The 27,859-nt window shown below is 38.4% G+C and overlaps 1 protein-coding gene across 2 annotated transcripts in view; it reads right to left on the bottom strand.

Annotated features, from left to right (window-relative positions):
- Positions 1–27,859, bottom strand: part of mid2 (midline 2) — a 165,225-nt gene that overhangs the window by 59,756 nt on the left and 77,610 nt on the right. Inside the window, exons 3-5 of one of the 2 annotated variants that reach the window (XM_041797602.1) lie at positions 26,006–26,071; positions 23,126–23,221; positions 2,788–2,895 (exon numbers count right to left, since the gene is read on the bottom strand). In XM_041797602.1, coding sequence (XP_041653536.1) covers positions 2,788–2,895; positions 23,126–23,221; positions 26,006–26,071 — 270 coding nt within the window. The remainder of the gene's footprint in view (positions 1–2,787; positions 2,896–23,125; positions 23,222–26,005; positions 26,072–27,859) is intronic. The other variant, XM_041797603.1, reaches the window with a different exon arrangement.

Below are 27,859 nucleotides of genomic sequence, written 5' to 3'. Positions count from 1 at the left end.
AAATATTAACCCAGTGTAGAAACTACTTTACAAGCTGAAAGACGGAAAATATGGTGTGTTCAGGTAACCTTAGTAAATTAGACGACTGTATCATATATATTCTGATATGTTCAAATGTCACATTAAAAAAAAAGAACAATTTAGTTTTGCTAGAAACTTCAATAAATGCAACTGTGAATATGAGGACATCGTTTGTATTTGAGGAATATAAAATAGATGTTACAGACTGAATCATGACATTTTAACTCAAACACAACTCAGATTTTACCTCTTCTATTGGAAGTATTTGTCCTCATTTGGTCTTTACCCCAAACCATAGAAAAGTATCATTAGTGGTATTGATAAGGACTTGGATCAATGAGGAGTATTGATAACAGCATTAATTTCAATAAAAATGAACATTCCCTATCCCTAATGATGACTTAAACTTACATCTAAAAGTACAAATAGACTATAACCCAAAATAACATATATATATATATATATATATAGATATATATATATATATATCTATATATATATATATATATATATATTTAAAGACAACACAAATACAAACTTTTACGGATGCACACAAATGAGCCTGTATACAATTTCAAACAATACATTTTACAAGAACAAAACCTGTGCAAAAACTTACAGCTACATAGCACTGTCTACACCAGAAGACATATGATTTCAATATGGCCCAAGCAAACATGTAACTACTTTATTACTGTTTTAGTATATACAGGTCTGTGTAGCATGGTTGCAAAAGACTGCAAGAATGCTGACTACTCATGATCCGAAGTGTACAATATGTAAGGGTCTGGCCACCTTCACATGAGATCAGATCCTTTTATTCATTTTATTAGTGCTAAAAGTGCAAATGAGGTGAGGGAGCCTTCTCACTGTGTCTGAGTTATAATACTTCAACATCTGAGTACAACACTGTCTACAACAGAAGACATTTGATTTGAATATGGCCCAAACAAACGTGTAACTACTTTGTTACTGTTTTTACAGTACCTACAGGTCTGTGTGTATTGATAGCATGGCTGCAAAATGTGTAAAGAGTGCAAGAATGCTGACTACAGATGATTAGAAGTATATAATATGTAAGGCTGTGCGCAGCTCTACATGACATAAAAACATTTTATTTGTGCAAAATGTGCATATGAGGTGAGGAAGCCTTCTCACAGCATCTTAGTTAGAATGATAATATTCATTATTTCAACATCTGAGTACAGTACATACATTTAATTACTAATTAGTATGGTAATAGGTTACTTGGTGCACATATGCATATGACATGGCATTTTACCACAGTACTTTACATTACAGTAAGTGTGATTTATTAGTGCACATGTGCATGTGGGGTGAGGCATTTCGCCACAGTAATTTCAGTTACAGTTAGTACATTACTTTGTGCAAATGTGCATGTGAGAGGACTGAGATGTATTCCTGAGCCTGGAAGTCAGCAGCATAGAATCAGAATCAGCTTTATTGGCCATGTATGCTTACGCAACAACAATGTTGACTCTGGTTAGCTTTCCTTTACATGTACAGGAATGCCACATTAAATAAAACAATACCTACATTTGCTATGTACCACATTAATGATGTAGATATGTACAAGCTTTGGTTGGTATTATTTCTGGTTTTTATAATGTCTAAACCCTGTGTTACAAACACAGTTGCCAAGACATAATAACAAGACTTTACAATCAAATAAAAAAACACAAGGTATGAAGATGCCCTTATATGGTCAGACAGGAAGTATAGACAGACAAAATACACCATTTCTCCCAGAAATTGTTGCAATTACAAATGTTTTTGGTATACACATGTTTATTTCATTTATGTGCTTGAAACAACACAAAAAAGAAGAAGAAGAAAAAACAAAATTAACGTAATTTTACACAAAACTCAGAAACTGGCAGGACAAAATTATTGGCACCCTTTTAAAACTGTGGGTAAATTATTTTATTTCAAGCATGTGATGCTCATTTAAACTCACCTGTGGCAGTAACAGGCGCTGGCAATATTGAAATCACACCTGAAGCCAGTTAGAATGTATAAAAGTTGACTCAGCCTTTGTGTTGTGTGCCTGTGTGTGTCACACCAAGCATGGAGAAGAGAAAAAAGAGCCCAGAATTGTCTGAGGACTTAAGAAGCAAAATTTTGGAAAAATATGAACAATCTCAAGGTTACAAGACCATCTCCAGAGATCTTGAGAGTCCTTTGTCCACTGTGTGTAATATAATCAAAAAGTTTATAACCCATGGAACTGTGGCTAATCTCCCTGGATGTGGATGGAAGAGAAAAATTGACAAAAGAATACAACGCAGGATAGTTGGAATGGTGGAAACATCCTCAGTCAACTTCCACACAAATTCAGGCTGTCCTGCAGACTCAGGGTGCAAAGTGTATTTAAATAAACGTGTATACCAAAAACATTTGTAATTGCAACAATTTCTGAGAGAATTGGTGTATTTTCTCGAAAAATTTCAGGGGTGCCAATGATGGTTTGAATATCACCCCATCCTGCCTCACACTCAATCATTCAGCTTCATCTGTGCTAAATTATATGATTCTGGCACTGGTGAATTTTGCATCAGTGGAGATGCATCAGTTTAAAATCAGAAAAACGCATATTGTGGACTCCAATGATCAGGAAATAAAACATTACGCAGAATGACGGTGTAAACTTTTTTTGCACTCCCCTGAAGGACTTCATAAGTTGAATGGTAAACACTTCCTAGCTCGATCTTAAACTGAAACAGCATGAAGGAGACTCAGGAATACCTTAGATTCTTTGATCTTAACAGCGATGACCTGTTTTCTCTGACGGATGATCTCCACAAGCTCGTCACACTCCTCCACCAGCTTGGCTTCATGCATGGCTGTGTTCACCTGGAGAAAGAAGCAAGTAAACATGTGAAAACATGACTTAGATATAGGCTTGCTTACACATGTTCACTTTCTCTCACAGTACATTGGCTAAAATATTCATCAAATGTCACATGATCATGGGAAACATTTTGTTTTTGAAAACCAGAAATATTCATGTGATTTTGCCTCCTTTGGTGTTTGCTGGGAGCTTTGGAAGGTGTCTGGATACATAACAGCTTTAATGACTGGTTTCACTGCTTACATACAGGGTGCGTCATTTGTTTTTCCATTTCATTATTCATTCAGCACACAAGGACAAGCCGCCCCCAACAAGATGTGCACCTAGATTAGAATTAACTTGTGATGAACTGTGAAGCGATTTCCAACTCTTTAATTATGACACCCAGAAGCTCATAAATCATTCTGATTAACAAAGCTCACACTGATAAGAACAAAAAAAAAAAAAAAAAAAAAAGCTTCAGGTGCACAGATAAATATACTGACAGGTCTCTGATCACCTCTTTCTTTATTAATACTTGTATTGGTGAGAAAAGCACTTTTGCAGACTTAATTTCACTCTGGTTTTTGGCCGAAGGGAAGCCTATGACAGCTTATAAAAATGGGTACATGCCTGATGGATGTAAATCCCATCACCCCCCTTCGCTTGACACTAAAATCTTGCAGAGACAAAGTCCCAACATGCTGCATGAGATGCACTGAAATACCTTTTTCTGTAACATGTTTATCTCACTTATAATTAAAAAGAAGTAGGTTGTAGATTGTTGGAATATTCATCCCTTATTAAAAACAGCTCCCCAGAAGGGCCTGTGTAGACACTCATTAATTCAGAGACAAAATTCGCTTGCATCATGCCAATTTAATAGACTCGGTGATTATTTTAGGACCAAAGTTACCAAGGCAACTCACCATCAGTTCAAAATCTCAGGCCTACATGAAATGAACAACTGACTCGAAACGACTGTGGGTGGGTGGGTGTTACTCACTAACACTAAAGGTGTTTGCAGACTTGAGTGCTCACCGCTATAAGCAGGTTTGCCAGCTTTTAAACATCTATCACAGAAGCATAAAATCTTTAGAAAGTCAAGCATCTGCTTCTAAATAAAGGCAGGTTCAGTCAAAAACCATGGTCACTGGCCTTTTAAACTCACTTTGCTCACATTAAAGAAAGAGAAACGTCACACATTTCAAGAGGGAGAAAAAAAGAAGTCTCACTGGGTGATATTCGTCATACAGATCCAAAACGGGGTTGAGAGGAGAGAGAAGAGAAAATGAATTGATAGTAAACTACAGTTGCACCGTACATGGCCTCTCAAGCCAGGAATGTAAGCATCGTATACAATTGCAATGATGTCAGTACAAATCCATGTTATCAAAATGTTAAGTAATTAATTGAATCTGAAATGCCAGATGCTTTTGTTGTTCATTAGGCCATTTCCACCGAGCGGTCAGTGACCTTACTCATAATCACAATCCTGTCACTGCAATGTCTCTGATTGGTGGAGCCAAAAACTTTGACTGTGGCTGCTCCGAGTGAAGTTGACAGTCGAGGAAAGAGTGGGCAATAACTGCAGAGCTCTCTGGTATCAGAAATACATCAAAATATAACCTTGAACTCAACTTGAATATTTTTCTCACTTATCGAAAAACCCTCAAGTTTATATCGCGATTGATCTGCAGGAAAAAAAAAAAAATTTTAGCCAGCATGCTGCTTAACTGCTTTTAGCATAAGAATGTTCTAATTTATGCACAAATAAGAATGTGGTTAGTGTTAGCATGAATTCAGATCAGGTAAACTTACTCTCACATTTATCTCAGACTCTTTATTACTAAAACAGAATATATCATGAACTGTTTTTCTTGTTTCCTCCATCTTTCTTGTAAATTTCAGTATGTGTGTGTAAAATTAATGCTTCAATTTTGAAAGTGACCCTTGTAGAACACACATTCAGGGTTAACTAGTTCTACCTTATTGTTTGCTAAACACAAAAACAGAAGACATGCAGCTAAAACAATAAATCCTGTATGAGAGGCAGCGACAGGGGTTACTTCTACGTTGTCTCAGCACAGGAACCAATCTGGATTATTGGAGAAACAGTACATTTACTCCAGAATAATCCCAATCTAGTGTGCTACTGTTGGAAGTTTTCTGTCAGCTTTAAAACTGCTGGAACTGCACGGGAGAGAAGGAACTCTGCTAACAGAGTCTGAAAGAGGCCTGTCATCAAGCATGGCCTCGGACTGCCTCGCTGGATGCACATCCACTCCGGTGTTTGTTGTCACAAAAGCACAACAGAGTGACACCTGCTGCACAATGACTGCAGTGAGAGTACTGCTGAGCTGGCAAACACCAAACAGTGATTCAAACACTGTGTGAAAACACCCTTTCACTGCTCCCACTGCGGGTGTTACACATAAACACACACATTTATGTAAATCACATCAAATTACTCATGATCACAGGATAAGAATGTCTTTTTAATTGGAACTAGGACCAAATCTCAGCAAAGAATTTTCTATATCATGTATGAATTTTATTTACTGACTCTGGATTTAGCTATTTCACCAATAAAAAGGTAACAGTACAGTTTAATAAATGTAAAGTTCAACACACTCTACATCATCAGTGAAACTGATCTCCTCTTGATTAAATTTGCCAGGGTTTTGACTTGGTATCATGCAGCAGACTATCAAACTACTTACAACAAGGAGTTTCACTCATCCCTTCACAAAGCTCATTACAACACGCAGATTCACTTAAGCCTCCTTTATCACACACACATAGACACAACCATACAAAGACACACAATTAATTCCACAAGGAGCCACCTTCTGACTGCAGGTTGGTAATTAAACAGGAGAGATGCTAACACCGAGGATCAATGTGAATTACAACCACTACTTGACAGCTTAGAACAGGAAATAACTTCATTGTAGTTCTCCTCCCTGCTCACCTCACTCAACACCCCTCCGTCTCTGTTTGCCTCTGATGTTATTATTCACTCCCTGCTACACTAACACCCTTTCCTGCATCTCATTATTGACCCATCATCCGTGGAGGTGTGCCTAAATAGAAATAGGTGGATCAGGTTGCATTAACCAAATATTTTTCAACTTTCAGGTAACTTTTAGCCTTGTGAAATGGAAATCACTTAAGTGCAAAGGATGTGTCTCAAGTGATTGTACTATACAAATACTGGTTAATCAGTACTCCTGGCTACAATTACACCATGAAAACAAAAGAACACTCAAGCAACTCAGAAAAAAAGGTTATTGAAAAGTATAAGTCAGAAGAATGACAACTAAAATATTTTCAAGGCACCTGAAGTTCAGTTAAATCCATCATCAAGAAATGGAAGGAATACTGCACATGTGTAAATCTGCCTAGATCAGGCCGTCCTCACAAACTGAGACCGTGCTAGAAGGAGAGTAGTGAGAGAGGCTACCAACACAATCTATGACAACAAAGCTTACAATAAAGGGATATTATTTCTAAATTATTTCAGAAAATGTGGATACTATAAACAATAATTCAAATAGCTTGGGTTAATAATCTTAAATTGTTTGCATTGTAAAGAAATCAAGCTAAGAAAATATTAATTCATCATGCTCTATATTTAAAATCTATCTGCTGCTCATAGGAAGCTACAATACAGCTGACATTCCTTGCTCTAAATTCAGTGACAACCAGTAATTGTCTCATCACACCCAAATAAACATATGCTATATTAGCAGTCACAATTATTCTCTGTATAAAAGGATGAAATGCATAATAAGATACCCAACAGCATTAAATAAACCCATCCAAATGTATTCCACATAATTCAGTTTGACAGCACAATGTTTCAGTAATTACAAACCTATATCCAAAGTATAATTTCATTCCCACCTCTGTTTTTTAAAGTTGGCTGACATTGGGCCAATGTTCTCCGATACATCATTACATCAGCTCCTGCATAATGTCAAGATTGACTTATTCACCCATTTTATATATATTCTGCAGAAATGAATACTACTACTGTATCACAAGCCATAATGAAATACAATGAGTGATGCAGCTTTGTATTCTGTCTTGCAATGACTGACAGTCACTATTCACCACCAACACGGCGAATAATGACATGACTGACGTGTGTGGCCAAGCAGAGTGCCAATCATTCACATGCTGTCAGTCACTCAACTTAAAATATGGAGGGAACTTTTTCCTCCTCAAGTCCTCTAATGTGATGATTTTTGTCTTAATCATCTCTTCCTGTGTGTTTTTCTAAAAAAATCTGGCCTGAATAATGTGTGTGATTTTAATGATGCTGTATTTATCTTAAGAATTGTCACAAAGTTCTTGAGTTCCTCATTTACTGTCTTTAACTGTGAATCTACTGCAGCTTTAAAAATGATTTAAACAAATTCATTTCATTACAGTTTGATTTATTTCTGATATATTCATTAAAAACAATCTCAGATGAGAACATTTTATTCAGTGTACACATTATATTGGCCCCAGGAAGTGTTAACATTAGCAGATGCAGACAAAACTTGGTTGTCAAATGATTAACAGTTTTAATTGTTATTTATTTCATTGAAGTTACTAATTTTTAGAGAAAGACTATGACATAACTTATAAGGGTAAAGACAGGTAAATGTTTGATAACACAAATGACCTTTAACTAGTCCACTGACCTTTCTGTGAGTTTTTTTTAAGGTGTAATGAGACATTAAGGAGCAATGGTGGACTTATTTTACATCACTGTGGCAGCAGAGGGACACTGCTGCCCATTAACCAACATGTTCTGAAAGGGAAAATGAAGCATGCAAACAAAAGGGTTAATGGGTCTATTATTCACATTGTGATTTTTGCATTAATGTTGACAGCCCAAGTCAAAATTTTACCCAATAAAATGCATCTAAAGTCACTGAGACCTAAAAGAGAATATCAAGGGCTCAGCATCAGACCTCTGTGGTTTATTTTTCAATAACATTTCACCCTTTTAATTGAAATCTCAACATCCCTGTCCTTATACCTCCCGGTTCTTTAATTATACACACCTGTCCTCATTATACCTGAATATGATTTTATCATTAATCACACACTCTATAGTTTTTAGTTCTCCTCTGCAAGATTGTTTTGATTCTCCTTGTTGGTTTATTGCTTTCTAGCGTTTCCATATGCTGTTTCTACCATTTTTAACTTTGTTAACTTTGTCATGACGGATCAATTTAAACTCCAAACTTCATAACTTTCTAACTGTTTAATCAATACACATGACTTTATACTGTTAAATAGTCAGTTAAGTAGGACCAGGATGGCAAACAAAGATTGGTTATGAGCAGTGTTAGAAGAAAGGCTACTAAGTAACCTGTTACAGTAACTCCTTTACTTTTTATGGTGACTAGTAGTGCAACACGTTTCTTTTTAAAGTCATTAATGCTGGTACAATTACAGAAAATTTAGAGCACTTGTTACTTTTACAACCAACAACTTGAGGATAAAGGTTAAAAAAACATCCAATTTGGCGGACGACCTGTCCCCAATGCAAGCACAGTAGCATCCTGGTAGAGAATAGCACTGCTGCAGAGACACACAAACCAACACAGCACTGGAGCGTGACCTTCCTGTCCAGGGTTGCCATCTTCTCAGTAAGTAGCTATTGGCTGTCCTAAAAGTCGCCAGAAATTCCTAAATCATGTCATTGCCTAATGTGCATTATTGGCCATGTGGATGCAATTGTAATGGAAGCTGTACAAGAGAGGAATAATGTTGTTGAAGGGACAAAAAGTGAGTAACAATTACCCTGAAAATGTTTAGAACTACAAATGAACTTTCTTCAAATGAGTGTTGTGGTTTAATAATATCATTCCCATGTCAAATGTCTATTCTAACCCTCCTCCTTTAGTCGGGTTTAGGACCGGCAAATGTGACCCAAAAGACACACTCTAATAGAGTTACTAAATTATTATTATATTTTTAATAATCTATTGTTTCCTTTGTTAAGTTCAGTTTTCTTAAGTTTGGTCTGGTTTTATAACCTTATGGTAAACTTAACAAGTCACAGCAAAACATTAACATTTTAAAGGAAAAATTTACTGATTTTCAACCAGTGGTGCATCAGTAGTAAATGTGTATGACATGCTCAATGATCAGCGTGTCACGGTCCTTACTTTAAACAGTAACAAACAAAGAAGCCCCCTCTCATGTACCCTCCAAATCTTCGGCGTGCGGAGTGGCTCAGATGTGGACGTCTTTTAGACTACAACCTGCACTTCCGCATTTTCTCTGAGCCGACCTGCTGCCAGCCCACAGACAACCCACGGAGGGTTGACCCTAGGGCAGGGCTTTATGAGTACAGCTTGAGATCACCTGCTGTGACCACCAGGAGGCAAAAACGCCAGAAAGCGATGTGGATATGGATTAAAAGGAATTTAATAGCGACAGTAATGTTCGACACAGACGCAGAGCTGCTGATACGTCCCCTGATAACGGACAACAGCGTGGGAATGAAGAGTGCAGCACTTCAACTGTAGCCTATGCCCTGTACCACTGTGGTAAAATATACAGAATGAAGTTTAACTGTTAGGCTGCAGTTAATATCATCGTTTAAGATTTACACGTAGATGATGCATCCAAACACTGCAGCGGTCTCTGTCACATTTCATTTAGTTATTGTAGGGCCACTCAGAAACACAATGATCCACCTCTTCTAAAGTTCACATGAATAATGACTGATAAATACTACAGCACACAGATAATGATGCAGCCTGTTCTGTCTTATGTTTATGCTGGCTTTTTTGTCATGGCGTATTTTATTCCTGTTTCACCTCTCCTGTTTAAATAGACAATGAGCTAAAATCCACTTTAGCGTTAAAAAATAATGTTTAACCTTTCAGGGTGCTATATTTGTGTCTATATCATGAATTGACCTAATTAAAAACAGTGTCTGCAAGAGATGAAATGTTTTTATTTACATTCCCCTTCTCTCCCTCTGGCTCTTTAGACTTCAGGATTTAGTCTTTTTTTTACTAATTTTAGAAATATTTTTGTCATCAGAAAAATTTCTGGAAACAAAATCTACAAGTTGGTGTCATATGGCAAAGGTTTACATTTCTATCATAAAAGCTATGATATCTGTAAATGATGAGTGGTGGTAAAATCATGCTGCTGTCAGCTGATGTTTTCACTGTTTAGATTTATTACATTAGGTCTTAGAGAAGATGTTACACTCCTCTTTATAGTCTGATGTGTGTAGCAGACATAAAAGAAATGATCAGAAACTAATATTAATATTTTCTGGATTTTAACAATCTCTGTCTGCACCCACGTGAGTCTGCACTGTTCCTGACAACAGCTGATGGAGTAAATCACGTCTCACTGTGGACAGGTTTAATAGGCCAAAGGTCAATAGGTCTACATTATAATTTATAGTTGGTGAGGATTTTTCTAGATTTGTATGTTGACCACTTGTTAGAGCCTAGTTTTTAAGATAGATCATATTAACCATTTGTCTTGTGTCGTCACAACTCAGTACCCCCCCCCCCCAAAAAAAAAAGAAAATAACACAAATAAACACTTCCCTTTTCTTTCTTCATTAAATGGGGGATTGCTCTTTATTTTTGGACATCAGCTGTCACTCTTCTGTCTCTATGTTCTTCACATAGTTCCTATAGATAAATATCATAGCCTAACTGCAGGTTAGAATTAGCAGCTTTGCTGCAACATATATGAGCTATGTTTTTTATGACAGCAGTGACAGAAAAAGTGTTTATAATTTTTATTAATTTATTTTAAATAAGCTTCAGAATCATAAACCACACATATAGAAGAAAATGTATGAGATCAGAGGCTTATAGCTTTTATTAATCCTAAATTAGATCTACATTAGTCACGGGTCTCTGGTTTGAACAAACAGACTATCTAGGCACCCTTTCTCTCTTTCACAGGTCAACACACGGACACCTGTTTATGTTTACATTCAACCACCCACCTGCAGCGCCGGCCACACCTATCCAATAGGAAACTGCCTGGGAGCGACCTTGGAAGGCAATGAGCCCAGTGCATTCTGGGTGTTAGAGTATTTGAATCCTTTGGCTGAATTGACCTTTGTCATGGAATATCTCAGGCTATGAAGCACCGATTTCAGAATTTGTTCCATCTTGACACTGTGCAGACATAGTAGAATTATCACAAGCCAGTATCTCTACCGGTGAATTTTTCCTTTAACCATAACAGTTACATTTTTTTAATACATTCAACATAAAAAAAAAGACTAGAAAAAAAACTGTCAAGGCGGCTTCACAGGGCGATTAATTTGCAGTCTGGGCGTGGAGGGCTGAACATCTCCTGCTCTGCAGCTGGGAGGGACTGTGCAAAGACTGGGATGCCTGTGAGTTTAGGACGGGGGAGGGTGCCACAGCAGCACCCACTGCTCATTGAGAAGAGCAAGAATGATACGTGCTTTCACATCAGAGTTTCCAAGTCTCCAATAACACCAGAAAAAGTCACTAGATTTTTCGCTAGTTGCTTTATCAAAAAGAGTTGCTAGAGGGGTCTGAAAACTTGCCACAAAGTTGCACTTTCAACACGTCATTCCCCACTCTCTTGTCCCTATTTCTGACTCCATCCACTGCTCTAATGCTCAAATACAGGCAAAACAGACCCCCCCAAAAATCTTACAACAACAACAACAACATACCCAATACTGGGCGCCTTGGACTTCATTTAACATTGACTAAGTATGGAAATGGGTACTGATATCTTTTTTTCTGGTACAGAAATCACATGAAAGTTAAAAATTCTGACAGTCTTATCCTAAACCAACTGTAATAATAACTATGACAACTTTAAAGTATAAGCCAAAATGCTTAACACTTTTGATTTGAATGTACATTTTCAATATTCCTGTCTGTGTCAGTATTACAATATTGGCTGGACATACAGCACAAAGACACTTCAGCACGTGAACCTTGGGTCACAATTTCAAACAGCAAGCCCAGGCAATTGAACAATGTAAAGCTCCCAAAATGACCTATTGTGTCCAAAGTGGATTCTTTCCAAACTTGGTGAGTAACAGTCCAGGTTGAGAACAGCTCTTAACCTCTCACTGACACCAAAACTTTAACATCTTGAATCAATTCTGTGCTCATTCTTCTCCCATCAGCCTCTTCTGCCTTCCCTCAGCCTTTACTTTTTTCTTCCTCTCTTTGTTTTAGGTTTCCTCATCCTGTCTGCCTTCGACTGACCACTTTCTCCCTCTGGCTTTTGCTCCCCAGACATGATCTCCTCAAACAGTTGCAAGGATTCACTCTGACAGCTTTATCTCTGACTCCACAGACTCAGGGGTGTGCTTCCCAGAGATTTATGACAGCAGAGTGGCACTTAGCTCTTAAACAGGGAGAAATAGCTTAATGGATTCAATAGAGTAAAGAATGTGGAAATATATCATGGAAGTTATGTCAGATAGAGGTGATAATTTGAAATGCTTCACTGACAATGAAGTGTAAGACTGTCTTTTTATGCCGATGAGTTTTTTTAAAGCTTTTATGCTAACCACATTCGCTTACATATATTTATTTCTGATGAATCATCATGGATTTTAACAGAAATATTATTCTTGATAAAAGGAATAAAAACATTCTACTGATGTGTCAAAGAAAAAACTTCTGGTTGATCAAATCTCACTGAAATTCACTCTCCTTAGGAGTGCACGTTGATTTTTGTATAACAACAAGTCTACATCCAACGGTGTCACCATGTTGATATTTTGTTCAGCAGAAACAGGAAGTAGGTATTTTCCTGAGCTTAATGTTTTTGTGAAGACATGAAACTTGGTAGAAAAAATCCCCAGAGAGAAACTAAATTGACATCACATCCTTATGTCTGGAGTTTAACCATGTTACATGAGTTGGATCTTAGAGTTTCAAATGTTATACATAGTGAACAAATGAGCATTTGTCAACAGGCAGGCAGTCAGACTATAGCTCTTGTTGTCACAGAGCGATTGCTGGCATAAAGTCCATGGGAACACACGGCTCCCACTCATGAGCACCTCACTCCTCTCTAAATTGTGCCTAAAGCCACAGAGCTCTTCTTTCAAACTGTGCCATTTGAGAATAAAAAACATAGCGTTAATTATTATGAATTAATTGTTTTGGAGCACAAAATGCAACTCGATAGTGTTTAAACGCATTGCTACTGCTGTTTTTCTAATCCAGAATCATATACAAGGTAAAACACAGTCCTGCTAGGAAGCAAATGGTGATCAGGATGTTTTTGTTTGGCTTCAAGTCCGACTTTAAACTCAATGTTAGAATCTAGCTTGAAGCACAGTTGTGTTGAAGCACAGCCCCGAGAGTTGCTAGCATGTCTAGCCTCTTGATTGTTTTTCATTCTTGACATTATGTACCCTCTCTCACTGAAACAATATAAAGTAGAAGAAAAGAGTTGCTGGATAGAAGGAAGAGAAAATAACAGAAAAAACTTTTAACACTAACTGGAGATGAACGCAGTGCCTGTGTGACCACAGGGATTTTATTTCATTATATTCCAATATCCCACTGCATTGACGTCTTCATCTTTGGCTGAAAGCTGAACAGCAAATGGCTTTAGAAATAAAGCAAAGACAAACAACAGCAGAGGAGTCGTCCATCTCACTGATGCGCCTGTGAAAGGTAAAGAAAGGGGGAGATGAGTCCTGAAACACAGGATTAGGCAGCATTACAGCCACCTCCAGCCGCCTGATTTATCTTCTGCTCACACACAGTGGGATCAGCTTCCGTGTACACAAACCTGGGCAGGTCTTGACTAATGACTTACTTCTCACTGTTTAATCAGACTTACATGTCTGAAGATTAAGACCCACTAGGCTCCTGTCTGATTTGATTCTTTCCTTTTCAATCCTAACACATACACTCACAACTTTAAACAGTGAGCTAATTTTGTTTCCTCCCAGCTGGCAGCACAATTTCAGGGGCTGGTGGGAAAAAAAGTGACTGCATCCTCAAACACTGCTTACTCCACATTAGCCACGACTGGATGATGTTTCCCTGCCGTGAGACACTATGTGTGCACAAGGCAAACTTACGCCTTATTAGGGAGTGCTCTCATTAAAAAACCTGCCAGCACAGACACCTTCTAACAACACAGCCTCTGAGTGGGCCTTAACCAACGAGAAAGAGAGAAATAAAATGGGACAGAGCATGACGGAAAGAGAGAAAAGTCTCATCATTTGTCAAGTTACAAAAAAAACAAGAGCTAAATATCACCAACAAAGTTGGAAGTGTGTAAGCCTCAAGGAGGTATTATGTAAGTATGAAAGAAGATGCTCCCCGGGAAGGCATAGTCTAAAAACTTGCACAAAGTAGAGTATGTGCATCCTTTGAGATTATGCTGTTATTGCTTGTTTGCATGACATTGGGAATAAATTCATCACCCTAAAAACATCATCCTTCTCTCTGTACAAGCCCTATGTTTCATAAAGTAGCAAAAGATCTCCCCCCCACATAATTCAGCTTTCTGAACACGTAAGTTGGAGGATGTTGATAATGACACAGAAACAATACTAAAGACAGCGATTCTGAATGACATCAGAAGATTTTACAAGATTTTAAAAAAGTGAGGAGGACAGATTTATTTTAAGTAACACAAAAGGTCAGCCCTCAGAGGAAGCATTTAGTATAAGCTTGTGATTGATTATCTTCAGAGCATAAAAGTGAGCAGAGATTGGGCAGACTTGTGATCAAAAATTGTGTTTTTCTCTTTGACAGCTTAGATAATAAAATCCTGCTTTCATAGTATTTACCAAATTGCTGTGATCTGTGCCTCATCATGTCAGAGTTCGATCAAGCTTACATTTTTTTCTGTGATTAATTAATGTATCATTTTGATAGCCCTATGTGTCACACATATTTTGTGATGTATGTGCAATAAGGCAACACATGAGTAGAAAAAAATTAAGAGAGCAACTAAGAGTGATCTGTAGGAAATATCGCCAGTAGCACTGAAACCACAACTTTGAACTCTGATATGATACTAGTACAAATAAACCAAGACTGATAGATAGATAATTAATACTTTATTGATCCTGAGCAAGATTCAGGTTGTCTGTGTCCAAAACCTCAGACTCGAACACTATTCATTCTAAAAGTGATATCACTGAGTATGTATTACACATTGAATTCAAAAGCTCTATTCCAATTCACATCTGTCATGGTGTCTCGATTCTTTCAGGAATGGATAAGGTGAAAGAAGTGGGAGCACCCCTCTACAGGATACATAGTACAACACAGACATCATGCCTACGTAAAACCAACTCATATTCCCTGCACTTTATTAGTGAAAATACAAGTGTTAATATTGGTGTCTAATGGCTAACATTTTTCAGATTAACAATGATTATTAATGGGCTTTCATTGGCCGATTAAATCGGCTGTCCGATTACTCGGTCTGGCTCTTATCAGGATCACAACGTGCCTCAATGCTAGAGTGCAGCAGGGTTGATCTTTTAAATACTATTCACATTAAGCAGAAGGTGAACTGCGAGGATTTCATGGCCCTTCAAACTCAGTTTTTCTGAAAGCTTACTCCAAACTGAGTGTTATGGGAAATCTCCCAGAATGCCTTTGCGAATCATCACAAGATTTGAAGATTACGAAAACAGTCTAACACCATAATTTAATGTTGTTCCAATGCATCATAGTCCCTTTGATTTCGAAGAAGCATGAAAAACAAAACAAAAACAAAACAACAACTACAAAAAAAAACAAACAAACAAACAAAAAAAAAAAACGTGTGGCTTGAAAACGTGAAAGGCCGTCCCATTTTGTAGGTGCGATTTCACCACTACACCTTGTAACTCTGGGGCACTTCAAAACAAGGGGTAGGGGGAAAACTAATACATGGGATGCACCCTCCTTTTTCTAAGTTGTGCTGGTATTCTTAGAGCATGTTCAGTTATTATGGCTGTTAATTTGGGTTATACTGCGCTAACAGATGCTAGCATATAGAGCACTTATTCCCAAAGTCTGGGTTGGCACCAACAGGTAGGTCGAGAGAATTTTTTTTGGGCTAGACAAATGAGTTTTCAGAATTCTCTGCTAAAGTATGTAATTGGACATTTGTTTGGCAGTAAACATTACAGCCACATGGGGGGATCCACTCCATAACACCACCTGGATTGCAAAAAAAAAAGAAAAAAAGAAAAAAAAAACATTATTCCAGACCAGCCAGCCACTGAAGGCCCAAGAGGCTAAGCATGCAATGACAGCCTATGTGACAGAGAAAACAGAAAGCGCCAGGTCAGGACCAGACTGAGTCTGAAATAAACGTAATCCAAACAAGCACCAGTTATTAGCTCAACCAACCAGCTGCGGACGGCTCAGACTTAATGAGTGATAACATAGGGAAAAATATGTTTTTGTTCATGAAGCTTGTACCTTCTAAAAAGTGGGTCAGCAGAAAAAAGTATGGGAAACACTGATATAGAGTATAAATTCAAGAGACAGCAATGGTAAACAAACTGTGTTTGATTAATATTTTACAGTTGTTTTTGCTGACCACACACACACACTCACTCGCTTACTGTACCTTGTTCCTCATCTGTATTGACTCATACTGGAATTAATGTAGTTAAATAAAGGACTCAAAAATGTTCTTACCAACACACCCTTACCAACAACATCATCCAAACTCACCAGTACAGTTCTTACCTGGTCCTCACCAACCATAAGATTCAAACAACAATGTAGCTTTAAATAAGATGTTTATTGAAGTTGAATTCTACAGACTGATGGTTGTGCTACATAGTTGCTAATTTAGCCAACAATGCATGCACTGGAAATACATCATTAATACAGTAAAGTGATGCTGAGATTATGGACCGGTAATAGGATTACTTATAAGTAACTTCTTATGCAGTAGTACAGAAGCTTAACCTTGCAAAGCAGATGGATACGCCCGTTTCCTTGTTTCTCACTAGTGAATCCATCTTGCAAAGCTCCTGTCTGAACTGGTTAGAAAGTGACAGGACCGATCAGTGACTTTCAGGCGCAGCGGAGTCATGATGTAAGCAAGCAGCAACAAAAGGCCGGTGCAATTATGGCAGAAGACATTAGCGTGGATGTTGCTAAAGCGCCAGTTTTATCAGAACTCGACGACAATTTTTTGTTAAGAATCGTTTCAAAAACTACAAAAGTCACGTACTGACATGCCCATAGTCGACATGGTTTGCGTTATTCCTCGGTAGCTGAGCATGCGCACCTCGGTCGCAGCTATGTCACATGTCTTGTTGCTCTGATTGGCCCGTAAAGATGTGACAGTGAGAACATTCATCCAATCACACTGGACTGGGTTTTTTTCCAGAGCCTCTGCCCTTTCCCAAATGCTTGGTATTGAAGGTTTTCCAGATGGATGTGTGAAACAAAATTACTTTGCCCTAACTGCACAAAAGCATTGCCAATGAACAATTAAGAGATTATGTGGCTGATTGGAGTTAATATGAATTTATTCTTCTAATAAGCATCTGCCTTATGACATGATTGCAGATTTTAGAAGCTTTAGTACTTATTAATACTATCAATCATTAAAATAACTGAGATTTTATCATTAAAAAGCATTTCGTTTTGAAAAAGTGTGTAAGTATCAATGATTTTGACAATCTTGCTTACATACTTAGCAGAAATTACTCCAACATATTTTAGTTCTTAACAGCTTTTTACTGAAGCAAACAAAATGCAGGTATTGTGGACCTGACTGCACTATCAGAGCCCTCAATTTGGCTCTGTACATTCAGCTTTACTCACCATTGTATCAGCAGCTATTCAGTATCAAAGTGGTTTTGCAGGGAATGCTTTTTGCCAAACAGCCTCAGTCAGTGTATTTTTTTTTCTGCTGCCATTATTTCCCAGCTTGCTGGAACTGAATGAAAAAGACTGAAGAGTTTTAGCTCAGCATCCATGAATTCAAATGCTCCAAAGTCATATCAGGTGTTCAAGTTTTCCAGAAAGAAGAACATTATTTTGAATGTCATTAACACAATGATGAATTCAACAAACCTACCCTAAATATTGTGATAAGAAAAGTGGGCCTCCTAGAATGGAACATCCTACACTCTTCAAATCATGCATCTTTTTTTTTTTTCCAAGACTGAGGAGAAGATAACTCCCCAAAGAGAACCCCGGGAGAATGGCACTGAATCGCTGCTGCGTTTGCTGACACACTGGAAGCTGATTCACACTGTTTGATCGTATCTTTGGCACGAATACAACATGATGCACACAAGAAGGAGAGGAATCCAGGTCATGCTAAAAGCCCAAAGAGATTTATTACTTTGCACAAACTTCTCTCACTCCGCCAAGTTCTATTTTTTCACTTTTGTTCCTTACATAATTGCTGTGCATTTTCTCTCGTTAGGTGCCTGTATTAGTTTCGGTTAGAAAGAATGCCACGCCACTCACAACCTCTTTCCTTCTTTTCTTCCCCCACTTGCCCTCACAACCCCACTTGTCCTCTTTTAAACCTTTTCTTGTTTGTTTCCTCCATCACTTTCTCTTTACAAGTCCCCTTACCTCTCTACTCTTTTCCTGCCAAACTAAAACTTCACCTGAAACCTTCTTTAATAATCACACTATCTTCTTGTCATTGTCACTGGAGAATCACTCTGAATGAGAACAAACAAGGCAGGAACACATGAGTTTCTTTGAATAATTTGCTTAAGAGTCAGTGGAGCATGCCCTGCCTTGATGCTATTGCTCATTTCTTTTTGATGAATAAGTGATGAGATTGCATTGTTTGCAGAGACACAACATCGGCATGCAGACGTATACAACAGGAAACCAATTTTTTGTTCTGTGCACTGCTCTCTAATGGTTGGTTTCTCATTAATGAATCACACTGTGATCATTTAATTTCGATTGGGAAAGTCGCAGTGTGACTTGTGTTTCTTGGACCTCAGACTGACTCTGAGAAAATAGAGTCAGGCCTAGCTAATAAGAAATGAACTGCGCACAGAGCAATGGCGGCACCAAAGTGCATTTGTCCTCTGTGGCCATTAATGTCAAGTCCCACAGAGTAATGATGCTGTTTAGAAAGGGGGAGTGCATTAAAACACAAAATGTTCCACTGTGTGTGTTTGTGCATTCACATGAAAATGCAGACAAAGCTAAACAGCATTAGCTCTCTATAACTGGAAACACACAGTAGCTTCATTAAATCACAGCAGGAGCCTGAATAAAGGAGGTCAGCAGTGACACTGACTGTGATATAATAATCTCCAGACAGGTCTTGGTTCACACCAGGACAGGAGGGCGCAAAACCTCTCCAAAGTTGTCTCAGAATCTAACCAGGTGAGCTGTGATAAATTACAACCTTCAGACAAGTTTAATAAATCTTCTTTTTTTGGAAGATAAATCTATCTTTTCAAGGGTAATGTTATCTTCTTTGATTTGAGGACATACATTTCTAGTATGAGTGGGACCAGACCACTGTGGAGTTTTATAACAGTATTTCTTTCTGAGAAGAAATTTTAACATAATGATTAAATCTTGCTGGTATTGGCCGAAACAGTGACCTTGAAGAAGTACAACATCTCTCATCATGATACCAAAAGAACTCATTTTGATACCATCTGACGCTACATATTTTAAAACAACATAGTCTCCATTACTTAAATGATTAATAGTATTTAAATGTGCTAAAGCTTAAAGCTAAAGCTAAATCCATTTCATAAGAAAGGAGCTGTAGAGAGGGATAAATCCATTTAAACTATTATAAACTGTTACACGTTGTTGTTTTACAAATACATAAGCAACAATTCAATACCAAAATTAAATTGGGCAATTTAGACAGGATGCCATACCTACTGTTTGCCTGTTGTCTATGAGCACTACAATTAAGAAACTATGTAGTATCAGGTGTCATATAAGGTTATCGGTGTAGTTTGACAATGACTGCTTTGTCTCTGAGGGTAAATTCACTTTTGGGCAGACAAAAATTAAATCTGGATTGTGGACAATACATTTTACCAAACACTGAGCAGAGCTGGCATTAAAAAAACAAAAAAGGCTGTGATTCCATCTGTTATCTATTTTACATTACTGAAAAAACAAACATCCCAAATTCATGTATCACTCGGTCAATTAATATTTGATTGATAACTGAATGACAGATAAATGAAAAAAGGCTTGTTTTCATTTATCTGTTACTACAACTAAATAAAATAGTGAAAAAACAGCTTTGTTTCTTGTTTTGGTTTCTAAAACAAAATCAAATAAACAAGATAAGATTTGGTGTTTTAATTTTTGATTTTTATGTTGGGCTCAAAGAGGGGAATATGAAAAAATTGCCATGAGCAGTCAAATATAATTCATAATTAATTTGCGTTAACTCAGTGCAGGTGCTAAGCTCAGAGAAGCATCTTGAGAATCAGGTGCCCATCACTGAGGAGCTCACGCTTACTGTAATGCTGGCACCTTTTAATAAGGACAAACAGCATCATCATCGTGGTCTGATTACTGCTGCTGTTTCTACGTCATGTGGGTGAAAGAATGTGTGTTTTTATTACTAGATAAGAACATTTCTGTATCCCTTTTTCTTCTTGTATGTGTCTGGTTGACTGACTGACTGAGTGACTATCCTTTCAGAGCCATACATACAGCAATGCACTATGGGCGGAGTGTTGTTGTACAGGAAGCTGTCAGTAATGGATGCCTCCTCTGCAGTGATTAGCTAGAATATGGCTTTAGCATTGCGTACATTTTACTAGAACTGGACCACATTTCTGTATGAAATACAGAATAAAAACAACCCTAAAATCTTTTCATGTTGTGAAAGGTGTTTTTGCTCTTCTGCTGAAGATTGTGTGGATGTTTGTATACAATGACTCTTATAACTTTTTCATGTCTCCTTGTCATCTGAGATATTCTGTACCTTAACTTCCATTGAAACATACAATGCTTAACCTTACATTTTCCCACATTAGTATAATATAATGTAAAGGCACTATTTCATGCAGTAAAATGCGCAAGGATAAGTGAGTGATGTCAATACAAGAAGTGATTTTACAAGACGGGATCTTATGTATATGTACTCAATGAGAAGTTAGATGGCAGCTGAAGGCGTCTGTTGTCTCATGTTAAGTCAAGCTGTGTTAATAAAGTCAACAACAGACAATCATTGCCATTTATAATTCTGCATAACACTACAAAAAGCACAAATCCTTCTTCCAGTGTGGAGGACTTCCACAAGGTCTCTCCTTTCTGCTCTTGACTGCAAAAAAAGATGATGGGATTCAAAGTCGTAGAAGTCATACAAAAACAGCACCTCACAGACAAATGTGTCAAGAACAAAGCCACAGAAGGTAGCGTTTCCTCCACCAAACAGTAACAGTGCTGCCAGCCTGCCACAAGCCTATCTATCTCAGCTTTTGTGGTTACCTGTGTTGTTGCTGAAAAGCTATCTTAAGCCTTGCTCAGGCTCTTGGGGTCTCAAACAGCTTTGTGCCGCTCCCTTTGAAGATGTTTGGAAAGATCTGATGTGGAGTTGTTTCTGGTCTGAGCACAGTTTACACTTCACCATCATATTTTGTGCTTTTATACAACAAATCCAAAGAAGTGTTCATATTTCTATGCATCTAAAGTTGCCCTAATATGAACTGTTTTGCAGTTTCCGTCCATGAACTTGCTCTTATGTGTATGTCACCTGGATCAGTACTTGATTTGTTACCTCCGCCAAGGAGGTTATGTGATCGGCAGGGTTTATTAGTTTGTTTGTTAGCAATGTAACTCAAAAAGTGACAGATGGATTTTGATGTAATTTTCAGGAAATGTCAGGAATGGCATAAGGAAAAACTGATTAGATTTTGGGAGTGATCCGGATCACCGTCTGGATCCAGGAATTGTTTAAAGGATTATGTACTATTGGGAGATAGGGCTAATGGCGGTTATCTCTGTGCTCCCGTTTTACATGTACATGGAGGATTTACAGTAACACAAGTAACAAGATTATCTTACAGTAAATATACTGTCATACCTAAGCTTGCAGCAGTAACACCTTACATGACTGCATCACAGAAAAATTTTGTGTAATTACAGAAACATGTCACATTGTACCCCATTACACCCAACACTGGTCGCCACCTCAAAACTAGGAGTGCAAGAGTTTTGGTTGCATCGTCATCCAAAGTGACTTAAGTCATTAGACTATAGAGCAATATGAATTACGTATAAGTGCCCCAGTAAGCAGTTTTAGATCAACTGTTTGCTGACAACTACTCTTGAGTCATAGGTTGAGTTAGTTCCTCCAGAGGACAACCATCTGTGAAGTACAAGAGACATCGAGACCTTAAATGGAATTTGTTTTGTTTTGATTTTCATATCAGTGTTTGTGAAGCGGCTTTTTTCTATAAAGAGATCAGAGATGAAATAAAGATAAAGATAGATTCAAGGCATTATTAATGCATCTTTTTTCTTTGGTGTAGAGTCTTTTCTCTTGTTCATCCAATGGAAAATTCTTTTAATATAAAGGATCTGAAAACTGAGCAGCAATGCTGGCCTTTTGATGAACCTCGCAATCTGTATCTGAAATTAACTTTCAATGTTGAGACTGATCAATATTTGATTAAGCTGGTGAGAGGAATGTGAATAAAGGATTTTATTGCGATATGGATCCAAGAGGAGTGCAAGAAAGATTTAGAAGTGGTTGGATTTTTACCACTGTACTTCTTCAGCTGCTACAGAGTGAAAGACAAGCGTGGTGTAAGAGCAATCACAGTTAACACAGAAAGCTGTATATAATCAATGACTGAGACAGTCTTGAGTGTTAATGTGTCTTTCACAGTGAGGAAAGAAGAGAAATAAATATAGGCTAGGGCCTAAACAAAACCCCTTAAATCTGCTCTAATGTGACTTTTCCTTGGACTGAAAACAAAAAGTAAAAGCTTGCTTTTTATGAGATTACTTCTGAAGCTTGACGCACCGACATAGTGCAGGATGAGGAACTATATTGGCTTCAGGAAATCCCTTGTAGCATTAATGATGTGACCAGGGAGCTAGCCTGTGTGAAGCAACCATACTGGGCTCTGCTCTAAAGGTAATTTTCACCCATGTCACTCCAGGCCACTGTTCTGCAGCTGACCTTTACCTGGAACAGTTGTGTTAATTACTGGCAAACAACATCACAATGCACATTTTCACATGACCTCACCGGACAGCTAAGCACACAAACACCAACAAGATGAAACATCTGACATACCTCAACTTGCTGACAGATCTGGATCAGCTTGGCCATTTGGTTCTCCAGTTCACTGTTCCGCTTCACCAGGTTGGTCAAGTTGTTCTCCAAGGTTTGCTGTTGGGAGGGGTGAAGCAAAGAGAGGGGATAAAAGAAAGAAGAGGAAGACAAAACTGGACATTAACTGATGTCGTTATCAGAGTGTGCAATATAAACAGTTATGGCCATTTATGTATTGAGTTAAATAATCAACTTCTTACACACTGGCCAAAAACTGATTATTTAACTCTTATAATTTCTTAGATATAAGATATATATAAATAGATATTCATTTACATTGATAGAGAAATATCTTACATATTAGTTGTGACATATGAGAGGAATAGCATAGATAACTCATGATGCTAAATTAATTTACTATGTGCAACCATTCCATATAATGTCAGGATATATGATATGATTAATACAAAATTTATATGATATGATACAATATGATGCAATACTGTATGATATTATAAAATATAATTGCAAGCTGGGGTCCACAGTAATGATAGCATTACTGGGGACAGCTACTCTGCTCTAGTTCATATATTGCAAAACAATCATACAAAGATACCCCTTCAGAGGTTAAGGTGCACCTTCCTTTTTCTTATTCTGCTTTTATCCTGCTTTCAGGTTTTTGCTTTCTGGCCAATAAACTTCTCTTCATGTTACTACGAATGTCATAATCTTTGTTTTTGTTTTCAAATTAAATACTGATTTTTGGTACCTACAATTCACTTATTGTATCACACATGTCAGGATGAAGACATGTTGTACATACTTTCTCCCACCCCTATGTAACATAAGGTGTTTTTCAACCACAGGAACTTTCCCCAGGTGCTAGGAAACCTTTTGAGGAACTATGTGCTTTTTGACAGCAGGAACCAGGGTCCAAGTCTAGTTCTGGGGAAGAAAATCAAGCCCCTGAAAAAGCCCCTGATCAGGCTGTAGTACTTTCTAAAGGCCCTGGAAGTATTAGGGGTGGGCTGCTGTGCTTGATGTTTCTGACTGAATGACTCCTAAATGGTTACTCAGATTAATAGCATTCCAATGGTTGACAAACATTTCTTTTCATCACCTTTTAGTTAAAAACCTGAAGAAGCCCTTCAGTGGTTGAAAGTTGGATCAATCTTCGGATAACCATGACCTGGATGACTGGAAACCTACACAGACATTTGACAACATCCGTGTGGGTTTCTAGTCTTCCATTAATGCATAGAGCCCTAGGCCATCAATAACAATGATACATTATAGAGACTGGGTCTGTTCCTCCAACTGAGACCATTCATTGTAATACATCCAAATATACATACAGTCATGTGCATAACTTTTAGGCATGTAGGATCCTAAGGCTCCATCATGGGGCCCGATGTGCCTCAACTCAGAGCTAGAGGGAGGGGGGCATCTCATCCCTGGGATGACCTTGGGACATCCACAGCATGACCAGAAGCTCGTGGAAACCCTGCCTGCCTGGACGGTACCCTAGGCTGTGCTTACTCACCACATCCACCCCTTTACTTTGCCCTAAAGGTGTGGATTTAACTATTTTTAACATAAGATTTTCCTGTGCAAGGACCTCCAGAGCATCTGGGTTGTGTCAATCTTCTTTACCACCCAGTGGTGCCCTCAGGCAGGCCACATCTGTGCCTTACGTCAGCCTCAATTTTTGGCCCTAACATACCCAAAAGTTCTGCACAGTGCTGTATAAAAAGGTGTGATTTATAAAATTCTAATAAAGAGTAAAACCACAAATACATTTTTAAAGACAATCTGGCAGTTACATTTGGTCAGTCAAAAATTAGGTCTTTGTCATCCTAATCTTTCAATGATCTGATATCCCACAGTCATATTGACAAACTATGTCTTCCTGTAACCTGACTGTGTCAGGGTGACTTATTTGCATAATCTTCTCTGGACTTTTGTCCATGGTGGAAACGCAGACAACAGTGGGCTATGAGTTCCTTGAAGAGAATTTTCCTTGAACTTAAACTTGGAATTTTTGGGGCTCAGTCGGTAGGGTCAGTTTGATCCCCAGCTCCTGCAGTCAAATGTCCATGAGTCCCTGGGCAAGACACTTAGCCCCAATTTGCTTCCATGGCTTCGTCAGTGATGTGTAAATGTGTATGAATGCATTTAAATGGGATTAGCCAATACTGGCCAATTCTCCAAAGCATCCTCGGCTATCAGTGTGAATGTGAGTGAAAGGATGTGAGAAATCTTTATTATTACACACTCAACTTCTTTTCCCTGACTGTATCTCTTTGTTGAAAGCAAAACAAAGACACAGTCACATAAATAAACCTAAGCAAACACATATACAGCACAAAAGATGAAAATGGAAACAAGCAGATAGAGAGCCAGAAATAGAAGTGCTGCTCAAAGAAAGCAAATCAACGATGGCGGCGACGATGGTGTGCATCAAAACAACAACAACCACAACCACAGCTGCGAAGACAAGAGCAGAACAAAGCGGCAGACAGGCGGCGGGTGTTTGATGTAGCTCTACTCATGCATGTGAAAGGGAGGTGGGCTGGACAAGCACATGGCCACAACTCTGACTGTCTGTCCTGTCTGTCTGTCTATGAGGCAGCCTCCCTGCTCTCCAGTGCCTCCTCTGCCTGTCACTCAGCTTGATTTACTCTGTCTGCCTCTTGTCTCTTTGACTTTGCATCCTTTTAATTATTTATCTGCCTGCTTATCTCCCCTCCACCATCTTTTCCTTATCCATCCAGGTGTCTACCTGCGTGCCTCACTACATCCAAGCAGCAAGGATAAAGGGAGGAAGGGAAGGAGGGTGAGGAGGAAGAGGAGGAAGGGGTGGGAGTGGGTTTGGAGGTAAAAGGCAGCCAGGGAACTCACCGCAGCGCTTGTCTTTGAAGCCTCCATTACCGCATCTGACACTCTGCCCGGGCTCACCTGATAAGCCTACGAACACACACACATACACCCACGTAAGTGCACACGAAAAACACACACACACAGGCGAGCCTGAGCGCATGGCTTCTGCCACCTAAACAGCTGCAGAGGAGAGCTCCTCCCTGATAAAGTTGCCACAAACACTCCTCTAAGGGTCCAAGAGTTGGTTTTGAATGCAGATGAGACAGTGTGGCTCCGAGCGTCTGTGAGTCACATCACTTGAACGAGCGTTTGGTTGTTGTGTCGCTGCCCTGTGCTGGTGTGTTTTCATATGAGGGGGTTTGAAGTGGAACATCAGTGAGAGGGGACAGATGGGTCATTAATTAGCAAGCTGGAGACGAAGATGATTAATACATCAGAACACAGCTGTCTCCCAAGAGACTGCACGGAAACAGACTCCACTGTCTCTACATACATGCATGTGTGCTACTAACATACCACCAGTCTCAGTTAGTGTGCCTGCATACATTTACAACACATTTGAGCACACATGCTGTCAGAGATATGAATAAAGTCGGCCTCAGAGTATGTTTACTTGTTGATTAAAAACAGCCACCTAATCTTCATGTGTGTGCAAGTTCTCTAAATGTGTCCACAGTAAGCCTGCTGTGTTTGTGGATTAGTCTCTGCTCAACTAGTGCTGGCACTCCTGTGGCTGCAGCCCAGGATGGCAGAAAGAGAAGGGAAGTAGAGCAACCGTCAACAACAAACTCATTAAAGCACACAACAAACATCAAAGATGGTTAGAACCACATCAGTACAGAGAGAAGAAACAGAGAAAAACAGGGATAAAGGGAGCTGTGGTTTGGGAGAAGAAGCCAACAAGTGCTGGATTAATGATGACATGCAGGAAGTTTCACAGTGACCAGGATAACATTGTTATTTTATTAGATATGATATCTTATTTTTTCAGAAGTATTATGAAAAGCCGGTGCACAATGGCAAGGCTATGAAAAGGAAAGGCAAATTTACAGAGAGCATAGTTCAAACAGAGCAACTCGAAGTGCATTACAGTTAAAATACAGAGCATTAAGGACATCATTCAGCAAATGTAAGACAATAAAAAAACTAAAATATAATCTCCCTCAGACAATGAATAATAGTAAAGACTAAAACGTAAGGACTTTTTAATGACTAAAACTGGATTAAAATGTGTTTCAGTTTATGTCTAGAAAGGTTAATAATAATGATGATGATGAAATGTGACTAAAAAAAACAAACCTTCTAATATAAAGACTAAGACTTTGACTAAGATAATGGCAGTAGCTGATGCATCACAGTCTCGTCTTAAAACTTCTGAACTCTGAGAGCATTTACCCTTACTTTGCACCAAACTCCTTGCAGAAGAGTTGTGACTTAAGTCAGAAGGCTCTGGTGAGTTATTTGTCTGCTGCAGCAAAAGAGCTAACTTTGGTTCTAACCCAGTCTTTTTAACCCCTCAACAGTGAGCAATGAGCAGACATGGGAGTCCTTTTAAAGTCTTGGACCATTGAGATGATAAGTGTTACACACAGATCAAACACTCAGCTAATCCTCTCAGTTATCAATCACTATTTCTCCTCTTTTAGGTCAAGACAACAGCACAACTCTCTCCCTCTACACTTAGAGTGAGAGCATGTCAATAATGCAGAAGCATTAGAGGAGAAGGCACACAAGATATCTCCCCTTCAAAAATCATTTTTTTCATTTATCTCAACAGTTCATCAATGTGCATCAAGGTATCTGAACAAGCGACTAACTGTTTCAATAGCCAGCAACTACAGATTATCTAAATAGTCATTTTTTGCATATAGTTTT

Source organism: Cheilinus undulatus, linkage group 10, assembly GCF_018320785.1.
Source record: "Cheilinus undulatus linkage group 10, ASM1832078v1, whole genome shotgun sequence".
Classification (NCBI taxonomy): Eukaryota; Metazoa; Chordata; class Actinopteri; order Labriformes; family Labridae; genus Cheilinus; species Cheilinus undulatus.
This window is presented reverse-complemented; position numbering and strand designations above follow the sequence as displayed.